The sequence below is a fragment of the Rissa tridactyla genome, chromosome 21, assembly GCF_028500815.1.
Source record: "Rissa tridactyla isolate bRisTri1 chromosome 21, bRisTri1.patW.cur.20221130, whole genome shotgun sequence".
In the NCBI taxonomy this organism is placed as follows: domain Eukaryota; kingdom Metazoa; phylum Chordata; class Aves; order Charadriiformes; family Laridae; genus Rissa; species Rissa tridactyla.
This window is the reverse complement of record NC_071486.1, coordinates 5,751,453-5,770,689: the sequence shown is the minus strand read 5'-3', so window position 1 is coordinate 5,770,689 and position 19,237 is coordinate 5,751,453. Positions and strand designations below refer to the sequence as shown.

Here is a 19,237-nt window from a genome sequence, read left to right as displayed (position 1 = left end):
CACCTCTCCTGATGCAAGGTAATTTATAAGCTATTTCGCAGCAGTGTACTTGAAGCTCAATAGCTGCCAGCTGTGGTTTCTCAGATAGCAAGTGTCAAGTATCAGCACAGGGAAAGAAAAAGGTGTCTGATTTCTGCCACCTGGGTGTCCTAGGTTGATTATGAATTTTCCTGGACGTCTTTTGGGGTTGGTGGGTTAAATGTCCCCAGCTGCAGCGCACAGCTGGGTGTAAGCCACGCCGGAGCCACAGCTGCGGTTCTGCTTTAGATTTGCCGGAGGAGCCAGTGCTCCCTTGGAGACGGTGATGATTTTGTCAGTGTTAAAGGGATGCCTCCTCGCTCTGTCTCAGGGATGTTTCAGCATCCTCAGGGATCAGAGGTACCTGTGCCTGTGTTTGCTTGTCATTCTCGGGGGAGAGCAGCCCTGCTCTGGTGAACAATCTCTGACCAAAGGGTTTATGAACAGGAGCGCACCAAGAACGGCTAAACCAGTCCCTCACACATACTTTACTACAGTGGTTTATGCCTGGAAACTCCCTTTTGAGTTTTCCATCAATCGAACATCCGACTGCATCATGTATGAAATCATTATGCCCATTTCACAGGTGGAACAACTGAGGCCAAGTAACACAACTTGTCCAGGTCTATTCGGCAAGCCTGGGACAAAGGCAGGAGTAACGTCGGGTCAGGGTGCTGCGCCGTGCTCTCCGAAATGCCGTTGCACAGATGGTGCTTACAGCAGGTCTCCCCCTGGGATTTTCTGTTTCTCTTTACCCCAGACCTGTTGGGATGTGTGTGCTCAAGAGGGAGATGTGGGGGAGAGGTGGCTTATCCGGTATGCATTGTATAAACAATATCTGAAGTCTGGACAATATGAACAAATTTTGTGCATAATTCATGCGATCGTGTTTGTTATCAGGGAAATGCCTTTTCATGGCTGGGTTTCATTCTTCCCCTCCTCTTCCTTGTCCCAGGGCTGGAGGAAGCAATAATCACAATGCTGTATTTTGCCCTCTTAACTCTTTCTCAGAAAGCTGTCGAGCCTGTGAAATACCATCCCCGTGAATAAGCAGCGCCGGGGAAGTGGAACCGGCGCGGTTCCTGCCTGCGGCTGCCAGCACAGCCCTGCGGAGCGGGGACAGGCACCGCCGAGGGGCAGCGGAGCAGGAGGGCGAGGGGTAAAGCTGGTTTCCAGCCCAAAACCCAAAGGGTTCGGTGCTGTGGGTTATGCTGGAGGAAAGGCTCCGTATTCCTCCTCCCTGTGGTTCAGTAACCTCTGCGGAAACCTCAGACCTGATGCCAGGCACTTCGCTGGTGATTCACAACTTGCTCTTATTGTTGTTAGAGTCAAAATATACTTTAAAAAACCCCAAAGAAAAGGCGCTAGGAGCCCTCCTTATTGCTTTGTATTACAAAACTGTAATTACTTCGCATCAGGCTGCCGGTAACTTCAATTGGTGTGAAACTCTGAAGCAAATGACTGAGCGGGGTTCGAAATGCGGCGCTGCTGCGGTGTGCGATGGGCGCTGAGGCTCCCACAACCCTGCTCCGGGACAGCCGGGCAAATCCCCTGGGATGTGCCAGGGCCTCTCTGGCTGGAGAAAGAGGCGAGGACACAGGAGGAGGGAAGGGAGTGAGCGGGCGTGCGAGTTTCTGCTGGGAAAGGGGGGATTCGGCAGCATGGGGCGCATCTGGCTGTGGTGGCTTGGCCGAGGAGGCAGGACTGAGAGCCGGACCTCCGATCCGGGCTGGGGACATCCCAGAGCTCAGGGGCGCTTAGATCAGACAGTTTGGCTCAGAGCTTTTGTCTAATTAAAACAAAACCAAACCCTGTTAATTATTGTAAGGTCTTCCTCCATAGCTGACAAATGTGTCCTGAATATCACTTCTTCAAAGGGGATAAATCACTGCGGCAGCTTTAATGGTTGGAAAGGTTTCACAGGAAAAATCCCAGTGGGCTCCAGGAGGGATGCAGACCCAGCACGTGTGTTCTCACTCGCTGTGAAGAAATGGCCAAACTCTGGGCTTTTTTCCCCTCGTTCCGGTTGGCAGATACGATGTGGAGCCAATGCAAAGAGAAAGGGTCAGGCTGGCGCGAGGGTGAGGTTGGTCCAAACGGTTTGTTCTTGTAGTTTAGTTTATATAGTGTAGCCTGCCCTTTGGGTGACCCTTTCGATAATTCTGGGGGATTTCTGACAGCCCGGTGACCTGCCGGGGAGGTCAGCAGCGCGAGCCAGCCCATCTCCCTGCTCCCGGCTTCGCAGCAATGAATCTTATTTGACTATAAAAAGCAAAAAGGGCAGAATCCACCTCGAGCACAGAAAGCCATCCTGGGCCTGGCGTCCCTCTCCCTGCAAGCTCAGTTGTTTCTCCGGAGGCTTCATTCTGTGCGGCAGCTCCCCAAACTCATGCGACCTTAGGAGAAAAGCCATAGTGGGTTTTATCACCCTGCTCCGCTCCCCCTTTGCCGGGTGGCTGGGGACCCTGGTGGCCTCCGGGTTGGGAGCGATGCAGGGACAGTCCGGGAAGAGCGGGTGGCACTGGGATGCTGAGAGCTGGGGCCGGGAGGGTGCTGGGGCCAGCGCAGATGCATTCGCTGGGTCTCGGAGGTGCTGGGGCTGTGGGAGCCACCGCCTCCGGAGGGGATGGGGGGTCCGGGGAGCACAGGACCCCACAGAGCAGATCGGGGAGGACACAGCGGTGCTGGCGCGGGGCGGTGGATAAACCGCTGCTCAAAGACCAACCCGACCCCAAAAGAAAAGATAGCGGCACCGCGAAGCACACGCAGCTGCCGCACTGGTGATATCAAAATTGGTCCTTTGATCCGTCATTTTCCACAGGAGAGTCTCTTTTTGGTTTTTGCTTTAATTTTCCTTTTTTGCGCTTTTTTTTTTTTTCTCATGCGCATAAAATACCACTAATGACAAACTGTGGTGCCCGTGAGTGAGTGACAGCTGAAATAAGAGAAATGACTAATCGGGCCTCCTGAAGCCCTGTCGCATGGAGATTAAATGAGCCCTTTTTTCTTCCCCCCTCAATGAGAATCATGGGCATTTGAATAATAATATTATAGTCTCCATTAGGATGACAGTGGGGGAAAAAAATCGGCTCAGACCTGTGATTATTCCTTCAATCTAATAATTATTTAAATACCAGATAACTCCTTTCAGCCTAATTGAGGCCTTTCAGCTGCTTGGGTTTATATTGTGTCCCTGAATTTACTCTCTCTTTCACCTTGCGTTACTAATAGCTTCAGATTGCTTTTGAGGCCGTGTTTTAAACTCAATTTCAAAAAAAAAAAAAAAAAAAAAAGGAGGAAAAATCAATGGTCAGATAATATTAAGGATCAGTTAAAATTGCCCGCTCTCCTGTTTCCCTGGTGTTTAACCCCCAGCTGCACCGAGCCATTCCGGACCCTCCGTAGGGCACGCAGTGGGTCTCTGATGTTTGAGATCTGTACCGCCGAACGCTGCGTGGTCCGTGTCCTGCACCCATGCGTTGCCCCCGGCCCCGGGAGCTGCTCCCGCGGGTGACATGGAGCCGGGGATGGATTGTCATCCCCTGGCGCGTTCAGGTAGGAGGTCAGTTTGCGGCCATGCTCTGCCGTCTTCAGATCATGTTTGGAAGCACAGATCCTTCTTCCTGGATGATCTCTCTTGCCTTTGGCAGTGGCTGTTCGCAAATACTCTGCAAACCCTTCCCTTGGCTGCAGAGAAGCTGGGTTTCAGCTGGCGGCTCTGCACGGCGGCTCCAGACCGGCCCTGCCTTTTGGACCGTCTCTGCATGAAAACCGTGCCGGAAAAGATCTAAAACTGCTGTGGTCTAAGGGAAGAGTTTCTGTTGTCTCACATGTATATAACATTTAATTATTTAAATTTATTAATGTCTAGCTTGCACTGTTCTGTTCTCACTTCGCAATTGAACAACTTTTTAAAAAAAAATTGGAAAGGTGCCGAGTAGGAAAACTGTTGTGTGCTGAGCTTTACAGCGGAGCCTCCCTGTTCTCTGCAGAATTTCTTTCCTTTTCTGGACTGCCCTTGAGCCAGAGCCCCAGAAGCTTCTCAGAGAATGAGAGACCGAGGTAGGCTTTATTTTTGGGCTCCTGCTAGCGAGGGATGCTCTGGCCTCGGAGGGGAGCCCGTGTGTGCTGCCCGGGGCAGAGCCTTTTCTGTGCCCTTCGGTGCTGTGGCCACCACCCCTGTGCCCTCCCCGAGGCAAGGGGAGCTGGGTGGCCGCGTCCAAGTGCTTCTTTGGGGCACCGTGGTGCTCGAGGTCTCTTGTGTCTTGACCTGGAGGTGCTCTGCCACCGATTCGGCCGCTCTGCGGGGACTCCTGTACATGCAGCTCTCCTGCCAGCTTCCCTGGGCTCCTCTCGAGCTCTTCTGTGGTGCCCTGTGTGGCACCTCCCTGCCAGTGACACACACGGAGTTCTCTGTGTCCGGCTGCACTGCTGTGTTATCCAAGAGCAAAGCTGCTCCAAGATCCCGGTGCCCATGATCCGCTGGTCGGTGCCCACCGTGGGTCACCAGCAGCCCTCCCGTGGGTGGGCGGCATGAGCAGGTCCTCAGGAACAGTTTGATTTGTGCCCTTTGGAAAGATTCTGTATTCAGAGAACAGTTTTGGGATGTTAACTCGGAAATTTAATGAGAGGAGCCGGGCGGGTCACCCCGGTGGTGTTGTGGCACGTTGGGGTCCGCAGTGCGGGCAGCTGCTCTCTGCCACCATCATCCAAACAATAATAAGAATGCGGCAGCCGCTGCGTCCAAGCTGGGAGAGAGAGAAACTGCTTCAGCCAAAGGTGGAAATTAAGAGACTGGAAATAAGAAGCAAGCAGCTGGGGAAATGTATCCCTGAGCAGAATGAGAAACCCATTACCGCTCTCTTTCTCCTGTCTTGTCAGTGACACTGAGACGTGCAGCCCAGGGACAGAGCTCCTTTGTCACCTTTCAGAAACACCCGTCTCCGGCTCCCGGCGTTAACAAGCCTAAAGAGCGGCCATTCGGTGACACTCGCTTATGAGCTCAGTGTAGGTTTTCAGCAGCGTGAATTATTTTAAATACCAAAACGGAGATCAGCATCAATCAAAGCGGTGGCTGCCCGCAGGTGGGGACAGCTGAGCGTGGGCTGTGCGAGGAACAGCCTCCTGCATTTGTGCCCAGGGCAAGGGAGGAGAGTCAGGTCTGCCAAGGGTGCGGATTCTTCCCCAGTGTGTGCTGGGGGCTCGCCTGGCTGTGGCAGGAGGTGATGGGACTTCGGTGCAGAGGGGGCAGGTGGGATGGTACCTCGTCCTCAGCCTCTTCCCAGGGCTGGTGTGACCCTGCGGTGCCGTGAGGTGGTGGAGAGCATCTCTCCACAAGGCAGGCTGAAACGGTTCCTTTGATCGTCCAGCCTGGAGAGTGTAAGGGATGCATAATTTGGGATAAAGGAGAACTCTGGTGGTTTTATGAGTTCCAGCATCAGACACACCTGTGATGATGAGCAAGGCAGAGGGTCGAGCCAGGAGCCCAAGTCACGGTCAGGTTTGGAGATGATAACGAAGATGAGACACAATCCAGTGACCTCCAGCGATGTCTGTGGTGACAAGGGAGGTGCAGAGCCCTGGTGTGGGGCTGTTCTCAGGGTCCTGACACGGTGCCCGCTTCAGGGTGGTGTTCTGCTGGCCCCACGGCTCTGCTGAGCTGGGTCCTTGCTGTCTGGCAGGGTGCTCGGCTGGCATCGCTTCCAGGTGCTCGGTGGGAGCCCGAGGAGGTGCTGGAAGTGTGGAGCTGAGCTGGGAACGGAGCCAATACCTCCTGCATGGGATGGTCCAAGCCAGACCACTCCCTTAGATGAGACAGACGTGGAAATGCATGGATTTGGATTGTCTTTAATGTTCATATTTTTGCTAGGGGAGTCTGCTCTCTTAGCAGAGGTGCCAGGTGATGAGGGGGAGCAGGCAGAGGGTCATAAGTGTCCTCTCCAGCAGCTCTTGTGTGTGTGCTGTCCGGAAGGGAGGATGGAAAGCTCTGATGTAAACATGCCTCGGGCAGCCAGAGCCTCTCTGAGGCAAGCACCCGCTTCCTAAGGAAATTCCAGCTCGGCGATTCCTAACTCAGCCTGACAGCCGCCCGCGCCAGCCGGGAGGATGGGGATGGGAACGGGGATGGGGACCAGCGGGGCTTCAGCCATCCCTGAATGAGGTCTAGGTGCTTTGGGGGCACCCACAAAACCAAAACAAACAGCAAACCAACCTGCCTGTCTTTCGTGCCTCACTTCCACATAGATTTTGGCCAGAGGTTACCTCACCTTGTCCGTATGGGTGAAAACACGTCGCTCAAAGGAGACTCTACTGCTGACTGGTATCCATAGAGCTATCAGGAAGGGCGTACGGGCAATTTGGTTGGCATCGTGTCTTCTGGACCCAGCGTCCAAGCTGTCACTTTGTGTAGGTTTTGATCATCAGCTGCAAGTTTTGTTAGGGCGGGAAATTTGTCTGAGACTCCCAGATTGGAGGTTCTCCCCTGCACGGGGTGCTGCTGGCAGTGTTTGGTTGCTGATCTAACCTTGTGCCCCCACCCCGGAGGCAGCTGCTTTTCAGCAGTAAAGTACCTTGTGAAGGCAGTGAGAAGTTTCTGCCTGAAAAGCACCTGCAGAGGCACTTGTGGCTCTGGGGAGGGGTGGAGGGGAGACGCTGGTGGCTTTGGTGTGTATATGCTCAATGAACTTGCCTGCATGAGACCTCTTCCTCGGGTTTCCAAATTAAATCATAAAGGATTTAAAGGTAGAAAACCCCTCTTATTTCCTCTGTTGCTTCCAACAACATACCCTGCAGGAGACATCCTTTTAGCCAAGACTGCAGATTGATGGTTGGGTGTGCGAGCTGCGGGCTTTGTCTTGGGCTGAAGCTGATTATCCCCTCCCATGGCTGAGCAGAGTACATTATAAACAGCTAAACCACATAACGAATTAACAGGCAGAGGCTGAACCAAGTGGCAAAACATCAAGCCTGAACTGTTTACCAATAAGTTAGGAGACCTCTTTAATTCTTGCTGGGCTTAGAGACGTCCTCACTTTATCTCAAGGACTGTGTAATTAGAAAGCGTCCTTTGAATTTTATCTGCAGGGCACACTGGATCTAATCCTTTGCTCTGTGTGTTTCTTTTCTTTCCCCAGAACCATGTGAGGGACGTTGCTGGGACACAGGACACGCACGGGGAACACTAAGTTTGCCTTTCCCAGGATGGATCAGAGGAAGAACTGGCCTCGGGTACCGGACTCCGATGGCTGGTCGGTGGCTTTGCTCTGTCTCTTCCTGGCATTGCTCTCCCGAAATGTGTCCAGCAACGCCTTGTTCAGCACTTTCCACTCTGAAAACCGGGACTGGACGTTCAACCACCTGACTGTCCACCAAGGCACCGGAGCAGTCTACGTTGGAGCTATCAACAGGGTTTACAAGCTTTCAGGTAACCTCACCATTTTGGTGGCTCATAAAACTGGTCCTGAGGAGGACAATAAATCCTGCTACCCACCCCTCATCGTCCAGCCGTGCAGCGAAATCCTCACCCTCACCAACAATGTCAACAAGCTGCTGATCATTGACTACTCTGAGAACCGGCTGCTGGCTTGTGGCAGCCTCTACCAGGGGGTCTGCAAGCTGCTGCGCCTGGATGACCTCTTCATCTTGGTAGAGCCCTCGCACAAAAAGGAGCACTACCTCTCCAGCGTCAACAAGACCGGCACGATGTACGGTGTGATCGTGCGCTCGGAAGGTGAAGATGGGAAGCTCTTCATTGGCACAGCGGTGGATGGGAAGCAGGATTATTTCCCCACCCTCTCCAGCCGCAAACTTCCCCGGGACCCAGAGTCATCAGCAATGTTGGATTATGAGCTCCACAGTGACTTTGTCTCATCCCTCATCAAAATCCCCTCAGATACCTTGGCCCTTGTTTCCCACTTTGACATCTTCTACATCTATGGGTTTGCCAGCGGCAACTTTGTCTATTTTTTGACTGTCCAGCCAGAGACCCCAGAGGGTGTCTCCATCAACTCCGCCAGCGATCTCTTTTACACATCTCGCATCGTCCGTCTCTGCAAAGACGACCCCAAATTCCACTCCTATGTCTCTCTGCCCTTTGGCTGTGTCAAGGGGGACACGGAGTACCGCCTCCTGCAAGCAGCATACCTCTCCAAGCCAGGAGATGTGCTGGCAAAGTCCCTCAATATCACGGCCCAAGAGGATGTCCTCTTTGCCATTTTCTCCAAGGGACAGAAGCAGTACCACCAGCCACCCGATGACTCTGCGCTCTGCGTCTTCCCCATTCGCACCATCAACGCTCAGATCAAGGACCGCCTGCAGTCCTGCTACCAGGGGGAAGGCAACCTGGAGCTCAACTGGCTGCTGGGGAAAGACGTCCAGTGCACTAAAGCGGTAAGGATGCTCCAGCTGTCGGCCATGGTAGCCCTCAAGCACCATCATCAACGCCTAGCCCTAGGGCACGTGAGCTTGTGGAATAGGATCAGTCTTTCTGTGCCTCAGCTTCCCTGAACACAGAACAGACATAGTAGTCCTTTTCCTCTTTAATCCCTGTTGTTATCAGGCAGTTGGTGATGACAATGGAAGGAAGAGGTAGCGTTAAGGCAGATGAACAAAGGTGTGCAGCTTGCTGGAAGTGTTTGCGCTTCCCAACCTGGGGCTCTGGAAGCCGGAGGAAGGCTCTCGCCCTTCCCTGAGCAGGAGGGTGGTATCAACAAGCTAACAAGATAAATACAAATGACAGTTGCATCTTTTGTATTTTTATTCAGCTGATTTCTTTAATCTTGATTCACATGCAGATTGTTCTGGGCTGACTTGAGAATCCCTGTGGCCTTCTTTTGCCAGGCATATTAAGTTTGGCTGGTGGGAAGAGATAAACGTGGGTAAAATGAAATGAAAGAAGGCAGGCAAAGAGAAGCTTGAGCTCTGGCTTGCAGAGGGGAGAGGTGAAATGAGTGGAGGAGAGAGTTCCTGCATGGCCGCAGTGTCTTGGCCTCGGGCAGTGAAGGGAACAAGCCATTGCAGAAGGTGGCTGAAGCCGGGCCTGGTGGTGGCTCCCACCCTGCTCCCAGTATTGCTGGTTCCCCTCCACATGAGCCCGGGTGTGTGGGGCTGCCCCGCGCTCTGTTTCACTCACGGCTGCCCCAAACCTTTGTCTTTCCAGCCAGTCCCCATCGATGACAATTTCTGCGGGCTAGACATCAACCAGCCCCTGGGAGGCTCGACGCCGGTGGACGGGGTGACGCTTTTCACCTCGAGCCGGGACCGGATGACTTCTGTTGCTTCCTACGTCTACAACGGCTACAGCGTGGTGTTCGTGGGGACTAAGACTGGCAAGCTGAAGAAGGTAAGCCCATTTCCACGGCTTCAGAGGATCCATTTTTCATCTCTCTCGGGAGTCTCAGATGCGCGTAGCTGCTGCCGCGTCTTACAGTTATTTCCCAGCGTGAAACTGGGGGCCAGTCAGGAGCAAAAATCACAGGGTTTGGGTCACAGCGAGCCTTGTGTTGGTGAGGCACAGTTCATCCATCAGCACTGTTAGTACAGAGTGGTGTTGCTGCGGTTTCTTTTGAAGCGGAGAAGTGCCAAGCCTTGGGAAAGGTGCAGCGGAAACTGCTGCAGCCTGGTCCTGGGAAAGGGACCAAATGAGGCCACACCGTTCCCATCGCTCTGCGCTGTCACAGCTCTGGAGCATCCCCTTGCACGGGCTGAGGGCACCTTCCCGTGCTTCCAGCCAGCAAAGCCTTCAGCAGCAGGGTGATACAGGGCTCAGCACCCTGCCGGCTCTTGCACTGCCTGTACGTTACAGCGTTACCCTGTTGTTTGGGGTTTTTTGTGTTTTATTATTCAGTAAACTATTGTCTGTGTGTTTGTGGGGCTGATGTGGAAATTAGCGGGGCAATAATGGGCTACTCTGATTAGAGTGAGGAGCTGGTTTTCGGTTTCTGAGTTTGAGCGAACCTCAGCAAGCTGTATCCAAGGTCTCGGATCTTTCCTTCTTTTTGACACACCGATGAAAATCTTGCAGAGTTTTGAGTTGTTTCCCAGCGATTCTTCCTGCAACTTGTGTAGAATACCACAAGTTAGAAAGCCTTCGGTGATGGCAGAATTGCTGATGGTGGACGTTTGGTCCCGGAGAGATAGGAATGGGTTAACTTGGCTGCTTTTGGAAACCAAGCCTCAGGGCAGAGTCCTACAGCTTCTCTCTGCCTCTTCCCTCCTGCTCTTCCCTCTGACAGTTGGGTGATTGATCAGTCCTGGAAGATAACATTCCTCCCCTTCTCATCACAAAGCTGGGGCTAGTTGCCCAGGGCAAAGAGATGCTCCCGCTGGTTTCCTCCCCCAGTGCAGGGGGTGGGGGGCTCCGGTGGGTTTTGTGATTTTGAAGTCAAACTGTGATTTTATTTATTCCCCACCCCCCCATATCTTCTGAACCACTCTTCATTTAGCAGCGTGCAAAGGCTGGTCGGGCCCAGTCGTACGTCTCTTGAGTGTGGTCCTGGCCAGTCCTCCCTCAGGAGTTCCATATGGAAAACAGTGTGGAAATGGCCTCGGGGTGTGTAGGTGGAGGGGAACCCCCCTGCCAGGGTTGGTCTGTAGAGACGGAGCTGCAGCGGGAAGCCAGCTCATCAGTGTGTGCAGAAGTCTGAACCAGCTCCCGCAAAACCAGCCTTAGAGATGCTGCCCTGGAAAGATGAGATCCTTCAAATTAACCTAAAAGATAAACGATAGCTTTAGGTGAACCCGCTAAATGCAGATCCTGCTTCTTCGTACCAGGGAAAGAGTTAACAAATGTAATCAACAGCAGGCTGTTAATTTTTTTGTGTCCTTAAGCAGCAGGGAATTTCTTCCTCATCTATCCAGGAAGGTACAAGGACAGGCAGATACTACACTTGAATGTCTGCATCATTTTAATTACATCAGTTCATTAATATTCATTCAGCACTTTACAAGTGCTGAGCAGTAGTAAATGAGGTGCCTCCCTGGTGCCTCTCCGTGCCAGTGGGGCGGTTTTGGACATGGGGGGAGTGGGGTGTGAGCAGAGTCCTCTCCTCCCTGCCCGCCCCCGCCATGGCACGCGGGGAGCGCCGGGATTTTTCCAGCTAAATGCATGGAAGAGGCACCCTCAGCACATCGCAATGCCTAATGCTGTCGGGGCTCACACAGGCGCGCAGGCCGGTACCCGCTGTTGGCAGTGCTTTGGGGGGGCCGGGGAGGTGCCTCATTTAGAGGCAGTTACAGCGAGGAGCTCCTGCCGGCACATGAGGTGTTTACTGTCGCCTCCCATGAATTATGCAGGATTACAGAAGAAGCGGTCTCTCCGGCATGGTTTAATTCCTCCTCGTGCTGTTCTACATGGAGCACCCACCTTTTTGAGGCGGAGTTGGTCTGTTCGTGCCTATCCACTTCGCTCAGTCCGGAGGCGGGCAGCTGGGCAGGACTGGGGAGATGGGGAAGGGGGGCGGCAGGAATCCTTCGCTTTTTACCTGTCCTTGAGCCAGTGGTATCTGGGCATGAGAAAACTGGTTCGTCTCTCAAGGAAATTCAATCCAGGCATTCACTGCAGTCAGCCTCTCATCTGCCAGGCACCCTCATTTCACACGTGTCAGAGTTGTCCGCAGCCCATGAGACTTTTGCCTCCTGTTACCATTCGCTGGAGCGATACCGGTCCCGTCCTCCGCTGCGTGGTGTGGGGGGAACGTTGTTCTTCTCTATCAGCGGTTCTGTACACAACTTTAGTAAACCTTTTCCCATTTGACGTGTGGGATTATCTTTTACATGGCCTAAGAGAGGCCGCGTGAAGCGTAGGCAGCAGCTTGGCATTGACCCGTGGGGCTCTTGGGAGACTCACTGCAGAGCAGGCGCTGCCGACCCTGCGGGAAGTTAACAGGTTGTCTCCGGTTTTTGTGTGTGTTCCAAGACCAGGCATGTCTTGAAGACAGTGAGTGCTCAGGATGCCCAGGACTGTTTCCATAGCTCTTCTTCCCCATATGTGAAATGAGGGTGGTAAAAATGTACACACCTCTGTAAGTGCCAGAGATTTACAGATAGACGCCTTGTCTTCTCCCGCTTGCCACCTACCTACACAATTAATGTCTAAAAGCTACATCACACCTATTCCCTCTCCCGCAGCCGCTGATTTACTTTGGAAACAAGCTGGTGGCTCAGTCTGGGGTTTCAAAGAAGGCACTTTTGTGTAGCTGGAGGAAAGAAGTCAGGGAGCCAGCTCTGAAAGCTTTCGAATTTGCCTGTGCTTCCCTGGTGAGAATTCATTACTGAAAACGCAGCGTTATCTCACTGATGTCCTTCTTCCCATTAGCTGTTCACCTAACTGCCTCGTGCCACGGTCCCTGGGAGCGCGGCGGCTGCTGCTGCTTCAGCCTCCCTCCTCTGAAGGAGCTGAACGGTCCCCATGCCCCTGCCTGCCTGCCTGCACATCCCTGCCTGCGCTCTTGGGTACAGGCCTGTGTTTGCTCGTTCTTCCCCTTCTCTATATCCTGGGCACATTTGAAGCCCCTTTTTGCTCCTTTCAGCGGCCAGCGCTGGCGGTGAGTTCGGCATAGCTATGCCGCGCCGGAGGGGTGTTGGTGCTGGAGCCGCTGACAAATAAGTCAATAATATCAGGTAAATCAGCTGACAGCGAACTTGGCGTCTTTCCTGCGGGGAACCAGAGCCTTCGCTGGGGTCAGGGTTTGAGTTCGGGGTTGAGGGTGTGTTTGTACCTGCTGGGGCTGCCCCGGATGGGTTGGCTGCTCCTCGCGCAGCTGGTGGCACACGCAAGAGCATCGTCTGTCCCTGGTTACTATTGAAGGGGGAGAAGGATGAATCGATGGATCTATTCTCCATTAAAACTCAGTGCTGGAGGAGGAATTTTCTCACACAGCACTGGCTCGGCCAGCCCGCTCTGCTTTCTCTCGTGTCGATCTGCCTGCACGTGGGGCATGGCTCGGGCAGGGGACTCGCTGTGCGCTCAGTGTGTGTCCCGTACGAAATGGCTTTGCCCCCGCCTGCCCCCTGGCAGCCCATTCTTCTTGAGAACGACGGTTCCTCAGCAGTTTTCTCTAAGCGGGTGAAAAGCAAACGTGCTGACGATGTCGTGACCTTTCGGATAAAGCACAGGTCCACGGGATGTAGTTCTCCCTGCACTTGGTGGTCCAGCTCTGCTTCCAGAGCATCTCAGCTTCCTGGCTGGGGGAACAAGGGGAAGGGGGGTCACATTAGAGACATAATGGTTCAGAATTGTGGATTCCTGCAATAAAACAATTTTCATCGCACAAAATTAGAAGAGACATTAATGCAACAGTTAAGAGCAACTAACTGCTGGGGGGGGATGTGTCGGCTTGCTTGTTCTGTTTATGGGCTTCGCACAATTCCATCAATATTGATGTGTGATGCCTTTGATTTTGACACTAATCATTGCTAGGAATTAAATTTGCAGCCATATAATTAGGACTGCTATTAATAGGGCCTCAAGCTAAGCACTGCTGTGCTAGTTGTCTTTTTCCTGATGGAAAACGGCATCCACGGAACTCAGCTAATGTGGTTTGCCTGTTAGATGCTGAGACTGATGTGAAAATTATACTTGCTATATTTAGAGGGGCTCCTCTGAAAGGCAGATTCATGGGAAGGGTCTGACACGGAGATTTCCCAAGAACTGCACCAGCGTTGCCCTTAAACTTCCTAATAGTTTGCTGCTCTTCTCTTCAGACACATAGACTCAGTGGGAGAAAAGGATTGCAGGAAGAAACGAGGATCCCTCAGTTTGAAAGGCTGCTATCACAAGCCTTGTTTCCACTTCAGCTCCCCTTCCTCGTGCCAATCTTTCCCTTTATTTCTCCCACCCAGTGCTGCTTCCACTCTGTCCCTGTTTCGTCTCATCAGGCTGAGCGCGGTGGCTGGGATAGCAGCATGGCTCACCACTAAAAATCAATCTTGTATTTCATCCCGAGAGGTGTGTTTCTTATTAGATCTAATAAATCAGTGAAGTGCCCTTCATTCAGCTTGTCAATGGAGGACATTGTTTGTGATCTAGAATAAATAAATGTCTCTTCTGTGTCTGGCAGCGCACCGACTATGTGTTGTTTTGCCATCGGGCTGGTTGTGCCTGCTGCGGGAGAAATGCGGTTCCTGCGGCCTGGCCACCCCTTGCCCACCTTTGCGGGAGCTGGGTGCGCTCCTGGGTGACACATGCGATGGCTCCCAGGGGAAGGCAGTAACGGTGACATTGTACCTGGTTTTCACCCAGCACTGAGTTGCTCCAGTGGTAACAGGGCTTTGATCTGTGTGCTTGGAGATGCTCGGGGGCCAGGCTGCTCAGAGCTGCTGTATTAGAGCTCTCTGGGCCAGCTCTGGCGGCCGGGCTCTGCGTCCAGGAGTTGCTTCTATGAAGGAAACTGAAAATGCCTTGTCTGTCTCCAGTGTCAGTCAACTTTGGTGCTGTAGGCAAGAACCCAGGTTTGGTGATTTCAGATGCCCCGAGGTGAAGCATAGCGTGTGCATCTCAATTCATACCCGATCCTCCTGGATAAATGGGCGTCAGACGTTGTTCTGAGCTCCCGTAACACCCTGTCCCAGTTGCAGCTTGAATGGATCCTGGCACACAGGCTCACCCCTGAAGAGCTGCCTGGGGTCAGTCTGGAGGAGAAGTGCTAGAATAAGTAGTTTTCAGGATTGGAAACGCTGTCCTGTTTACCTCTTGAATGCCTGAATGCGTGGTGCGTAATGTCTGGCCTTGCTTCCAGCAACGAACCTCCGCTTTTGCAAGGGACAGTGATAACTGACTGGATTACGCAGTCAGGGGAAAGGCGAACTTTAAGTGTGTTGTTGTGTCTTGATATGTGATAGTTTTACTCAGCTTGGCTGATTTAATTTGTTCCATTAGTGGGAATAAAATAGGTCTTTCACAATGAAATATACGTCCGGACCTGTCCTTATCTGACTTCATTCTATGGATGGTTATCTCATCCTTTTAATTTATCCTTAATTATCGCCCCCGCACACATTCCGTAGCACTTTAGGAAAAAGTCAGTTGCATCAGTGTGTGGAGAAGCCAAGAGGACATCAGGCTGTTGTTGAACAGATGAAAATCATCCGTTTGCAGACGCCTTCCGAAGGAGATGCCCGGCTCTGGCTGTAGGTTGTAAGGTCAGGTGCTTTGCTGACGCGGTGATCGATCCGTCACCCTCCGAGCGTGGCCCTCTGTGTCCCAGCAGAGGTGTAAGATGGCAGATGATTCTTGCTTGGCAGGAGAACTTGTTTAATTGAAAGGTCTGAGAAACAAGCCTCTGCTTCTTGCCCTAGGATGTGAAATAAGGGCGTATTTATTTGGTACTGTCTTGCTGGTCTTTTGCTCTGGTGTGGTCGGAGAAGCTGAGATTATTTTTTTTTTTTTTTCCCTAAACAAGCAATTTCCAGCCTCAGACAGTAATTCCCCTTTGCTTCCGTCTGTGTATAAAGGCTGCTGTCAAACTGTGACCTCAGAAATGTCTCCCCAAAATGCCCAGTGGTCCCTTCCATTTGTTATTGTTAGTAGCCAGAAGTTGGAGTCTTACTTATTAATTGGAATTTGTGCAAAGGGCTATGAAAAGTGATGGAAGCCAAAGGAGAGCACTAATGTGCACGTTTCAGGGCTGGAGAAGGGGCAGAGCTGCCAAGTCCCTCTAGACTCTGGTTTTGAGCGGTTCAGGAGTGTCCTCACCACCTCTTAATGGCATGAAATTGGCCTCCTCTTCTCCCAACATTACTTCTCCGGTTCTGTTATCTGTTGCCTGGCAGAGCAAGTGAAATAAGAGGGGGGAAAAAAAAAGAGAAGCGGGGATGTATTTTTCTAGCTGCTGGAGAGCTGAGGGGGGCAGGTGTTCAGGAAATGCCATGTACATGAAATGGAGCCAGGTGGGCTCGGAGTCTGCCTTAATCTGTTTCTTGGCTCATGAGACGGCGATGACTCCGGTTCTTACTCAGGTTCAGGCAGCTTGAAATTCTGGAGGGCGACAATTACGTTTTATTTGTTTCCAAACGAAGTGGAGCTAGTAAAGGCTGCAAGTGGCCGGAGAGCCTCCTGTGTGACAAACAGCCTCGGAGATCTCACCAGCCGCACCAGCAGCAACCAGCACCCCCAAGGCAAGGCGCTCCGTGTGCCGAATGGGGTTTCTCTTGGAGAGATCAGTCTCTGGGATTTGGGCCTGGCGCTCCCAGTCAAATGCTCTTATCGATTGTCTTACCCATGGGAAGGCTGGGCCGGGTTCTGCTGGCGATGCCTGCAGGAGGATTCCTCTCCTGGGAAGGCGGGGGAGGAGGATGCTGTGGCTCCCGCGCTGCTGGGCTCCCCCGCAGCATCCGCCCCCGACACCGTGAGGGCCTGGGAGGGGTGACACGAAGTCCCCCTTGGCACCTCCCTTAGGTGTACACAGCCTCAAACCAGAAAAATGTCTCGTGTCTCACCTTCCCCAGTGCTCTTGGGTTTTTCTGCAGGTTTTTCTGCAGGCAGGATCAAAGCTCGGAGGGCACACATGAGGGTAAAGGGAGATATGAGGTGCATCAATCCGTGCACTTTGGGACTAGTTACCAAAGTAACTATTGGGAAATAGTTACCAAAAAGGCTGTTTTTCCCCCTTGTGCACATATGGTTTTTTTTCTTCAACACATTTAGAAGATAATTAATCCCCACACCTTTTACAAGAAAAGGTATTATCTCCTTTATGAGCATGAAGTGAGGCAGAAGTTATTCCTCCTCCGTTCCGTGCTAGAAGCAGAGCTACACTTTCATCTAGTTCAGTAACGCATTTCTTCTTGAAGTAATCTTGGTGAAAAATATCAGGAAATACCAAAGTATTTTGTGAATTCGTGCTGGCTTTTCTGCTTGTCCCCTGCTCTCCTCTGGGTCTGAAGCAGTTGCTGTGTTCTGGATGCCGTTGGTTTGGGGGGAGGGTGGTGTTAGGCTCCTGCCTTTCTATTTATGAGTCAAGAAGTTCATGCTTTCTTTACTATATATATTTTTTTTTTCTGCAGGCTTTTAAAATCCTCAGAGGTCAAAATAACATGAGTTTTGGTCCATTTGTAAGATCTTAAATCCCTGGGTGGTAAGAAATACTGTGAGAAGACCATGCTATGTTGCTTTCATAAATGCCTTCTTGAGGCAAAAAACCAAATGTGGCAAACACAAACGTGCTGGGAGGGACAGGGGAATCCACAGGGAGAGTCCTGTGTGCTGGCACGGCCCCTGCGCTGCTGCTGCAAAAAGGATGGGATTTGGGGAAAAAGCCGTGCAAAAGCAGTACCACCATGGCTTGGGATGGGACTCGCCGTTAGGCTTTCCCTTGCGCATCTGACTGATGCCGCCTTTAATATTTCCTCAATCCCACAATCAAGTTTACTACCCGTTGTTGTTACGGTTGCTTTTTGCTGCCGGCCAGGACAACGACAGCGTTAGCAGGGCTGTAAAATACTGCATGGTTTGCAAAGGCAAATCCATCACTTGAACGTCTGCCCGATATTTATGGATGTGCCAGGCAGGCGTGGATTGGATGCGGCCAGTCTCTATATTAGCATTAGTCCATTACGCCTGTTATGATGCATAGTCTCCCCACCTCCCCCTGCCTTTTTATTACCCTCTTTTCATTTCTGCGGAGATGCATGGACAGGCAGATGCCTACATTTCTGTGGCCTTTGGGGAGCTCTTTCCAGGAGCCGAGCCCAAGCGATGGAGGGAGAGAACCCTCTGCCCGCGTCAAGGAGCTCCCATGGGATGGGGAGTGTGGCACCCAGGGGAATTCTGCACCATAAATGTTCCCCAGGGCCTGTAGTGGGGCCACAGGCTTTCCTGGCTGTGACTTAAACAAAAATAACAAAATGCTAAGTCTAAATGTGACCGCTTATTACCAGCAGTGGCAGCAACTCCTGTCTCTTCTCCCAGCCACCCGCCCTGCGCGCACACTGTCCGAGGCACATGCAGTCTTTCCATGCACTTAAGTTTTGGTTGTGGGGTTTTTTCTTGTTGCCACCTTAAGTGTAGGTTGGAAAATTATGGTCATTCATTTCTCACAGAAATCTGGGATGATGCTAATCAAGGAGGGAGGGAGCCACATCCAGCGGCTGGGGGACAGAGATGTGGCGGTCCTGTGAGGTGCAGGGTGCTTGGATTATTCTTCTCATGTTGGTCACATGTTTTGTTGAGCTGACATTGAATATGTTACTCAAGCTTGCAATTTTCTGCTCTGTAATTTGAATTTGCATGTTGTAATTTACACCCCAGTACACGGCCGTATCCCGCCTGGGGCTCGGTGAGTCCTGGGGATGCTGGAAGGGATCGGCGGTCCAGGACCGAGGGTACGTAGCAGTGACCCCGTCTCTCAGGCGGCTCTCCCTCCCATGCAGGTTTCCCTCTGCATCCATTCCCTGTCTATAAAATGATGAACCTTTTCCCAGCCCAGTGCGCCAGGGCCTGCTGCCAGCCGTGCAGTCCCACCGCGAGGGGACGATGGCTGGCAGGGGCCGAAGCTGCCCCGTGGTGACCGAAAGCTGTCGTGGGGCTTACGCAGGGCTTTGTCGCGTTCCCGGCCAGGGCTGAGCTGAGGGCAGCTCCCACCAGCACCACCAGTCCGTGCTGGGCAGCCTGAGGGGACCAGGGGAGGACGGTGGGGGAACAATTGTCTGAGCGAGGGTATAGGATTCCTCCCAGACACACGCGAAGAGGAGAGCGCAGGCAGCAGCACGGGCAGGTCTGGAGTAATTAATAAGTGGTTGTGGCAGCATCTGTCCCGTCATCCCCTGCCTTCTCCGCAGCCGGGGACCCTGCCACCTCTCCCGGTTGTTTCTTCTCGCTTGGTTACATGTCTCTGCATCAAACAGATACATGTAGATGAAAGTGATGTGCGCTTAAAATGAATGTACACATCATACAGCCTCACTATTATACAGCGTGGGATTTTTCTTTTTTTTGTGGTAAGCTGCTAAATTATTTATTGTGTGCTGGGCTTTAATCTCCTAAACCTGCCTGCAGGCCTTACGCAAACCAGCCTGAGCATCCCGTAAAGCGCGCACGCCAGGCAACACAAAGCGCTGCCGTGACTGTAGGTGGTAATTGTTCGTCTTGCTTCGGCCTCTTCCTCCCCGTCGTCAGCTCATTAAAAGCAGTGGGGCCTGTTAAGTTGGTCATTGCCACTAACTTGGAGAGCGATTTGCATTTGCTGCTTGGAGAGGATGCCAATCCGGAGATCCGTGTTAGTGG

At 52.3% G+C, this 19,237-nt stretch overlaps 1 protein-coding gene across 3 annotated transcripts in view; it reads left to right on the top strand.

Moving 5' to 3' along the window:
• Positions 1–19,237, top strand: part of PLXNA2 (plexin A2) — a 179,047-nt gene that overhangs the window by 20,722 nt on the left and 139,088 nt on the right. For all 3 annotated transcript variants that reach the window (XM_054181430.1, XM_054181428.1, XM_054181429.1), the window contains exons 2-3: positions 7,152–8,406; positions 9,176–9,358. In XM_054181430.1, the coding sequence (XP_054037405.1) occupies positions 7,219–8,406; positions 9,176–9,358 (1,371 nt within the window). In that variant the 5' untranslated portion in view covers positions 7,152–7,218. The remainder of the gene's footprint in view (positions 1–7,151; positions 8,407–9,175; positions 9,359–19,237) is intronic.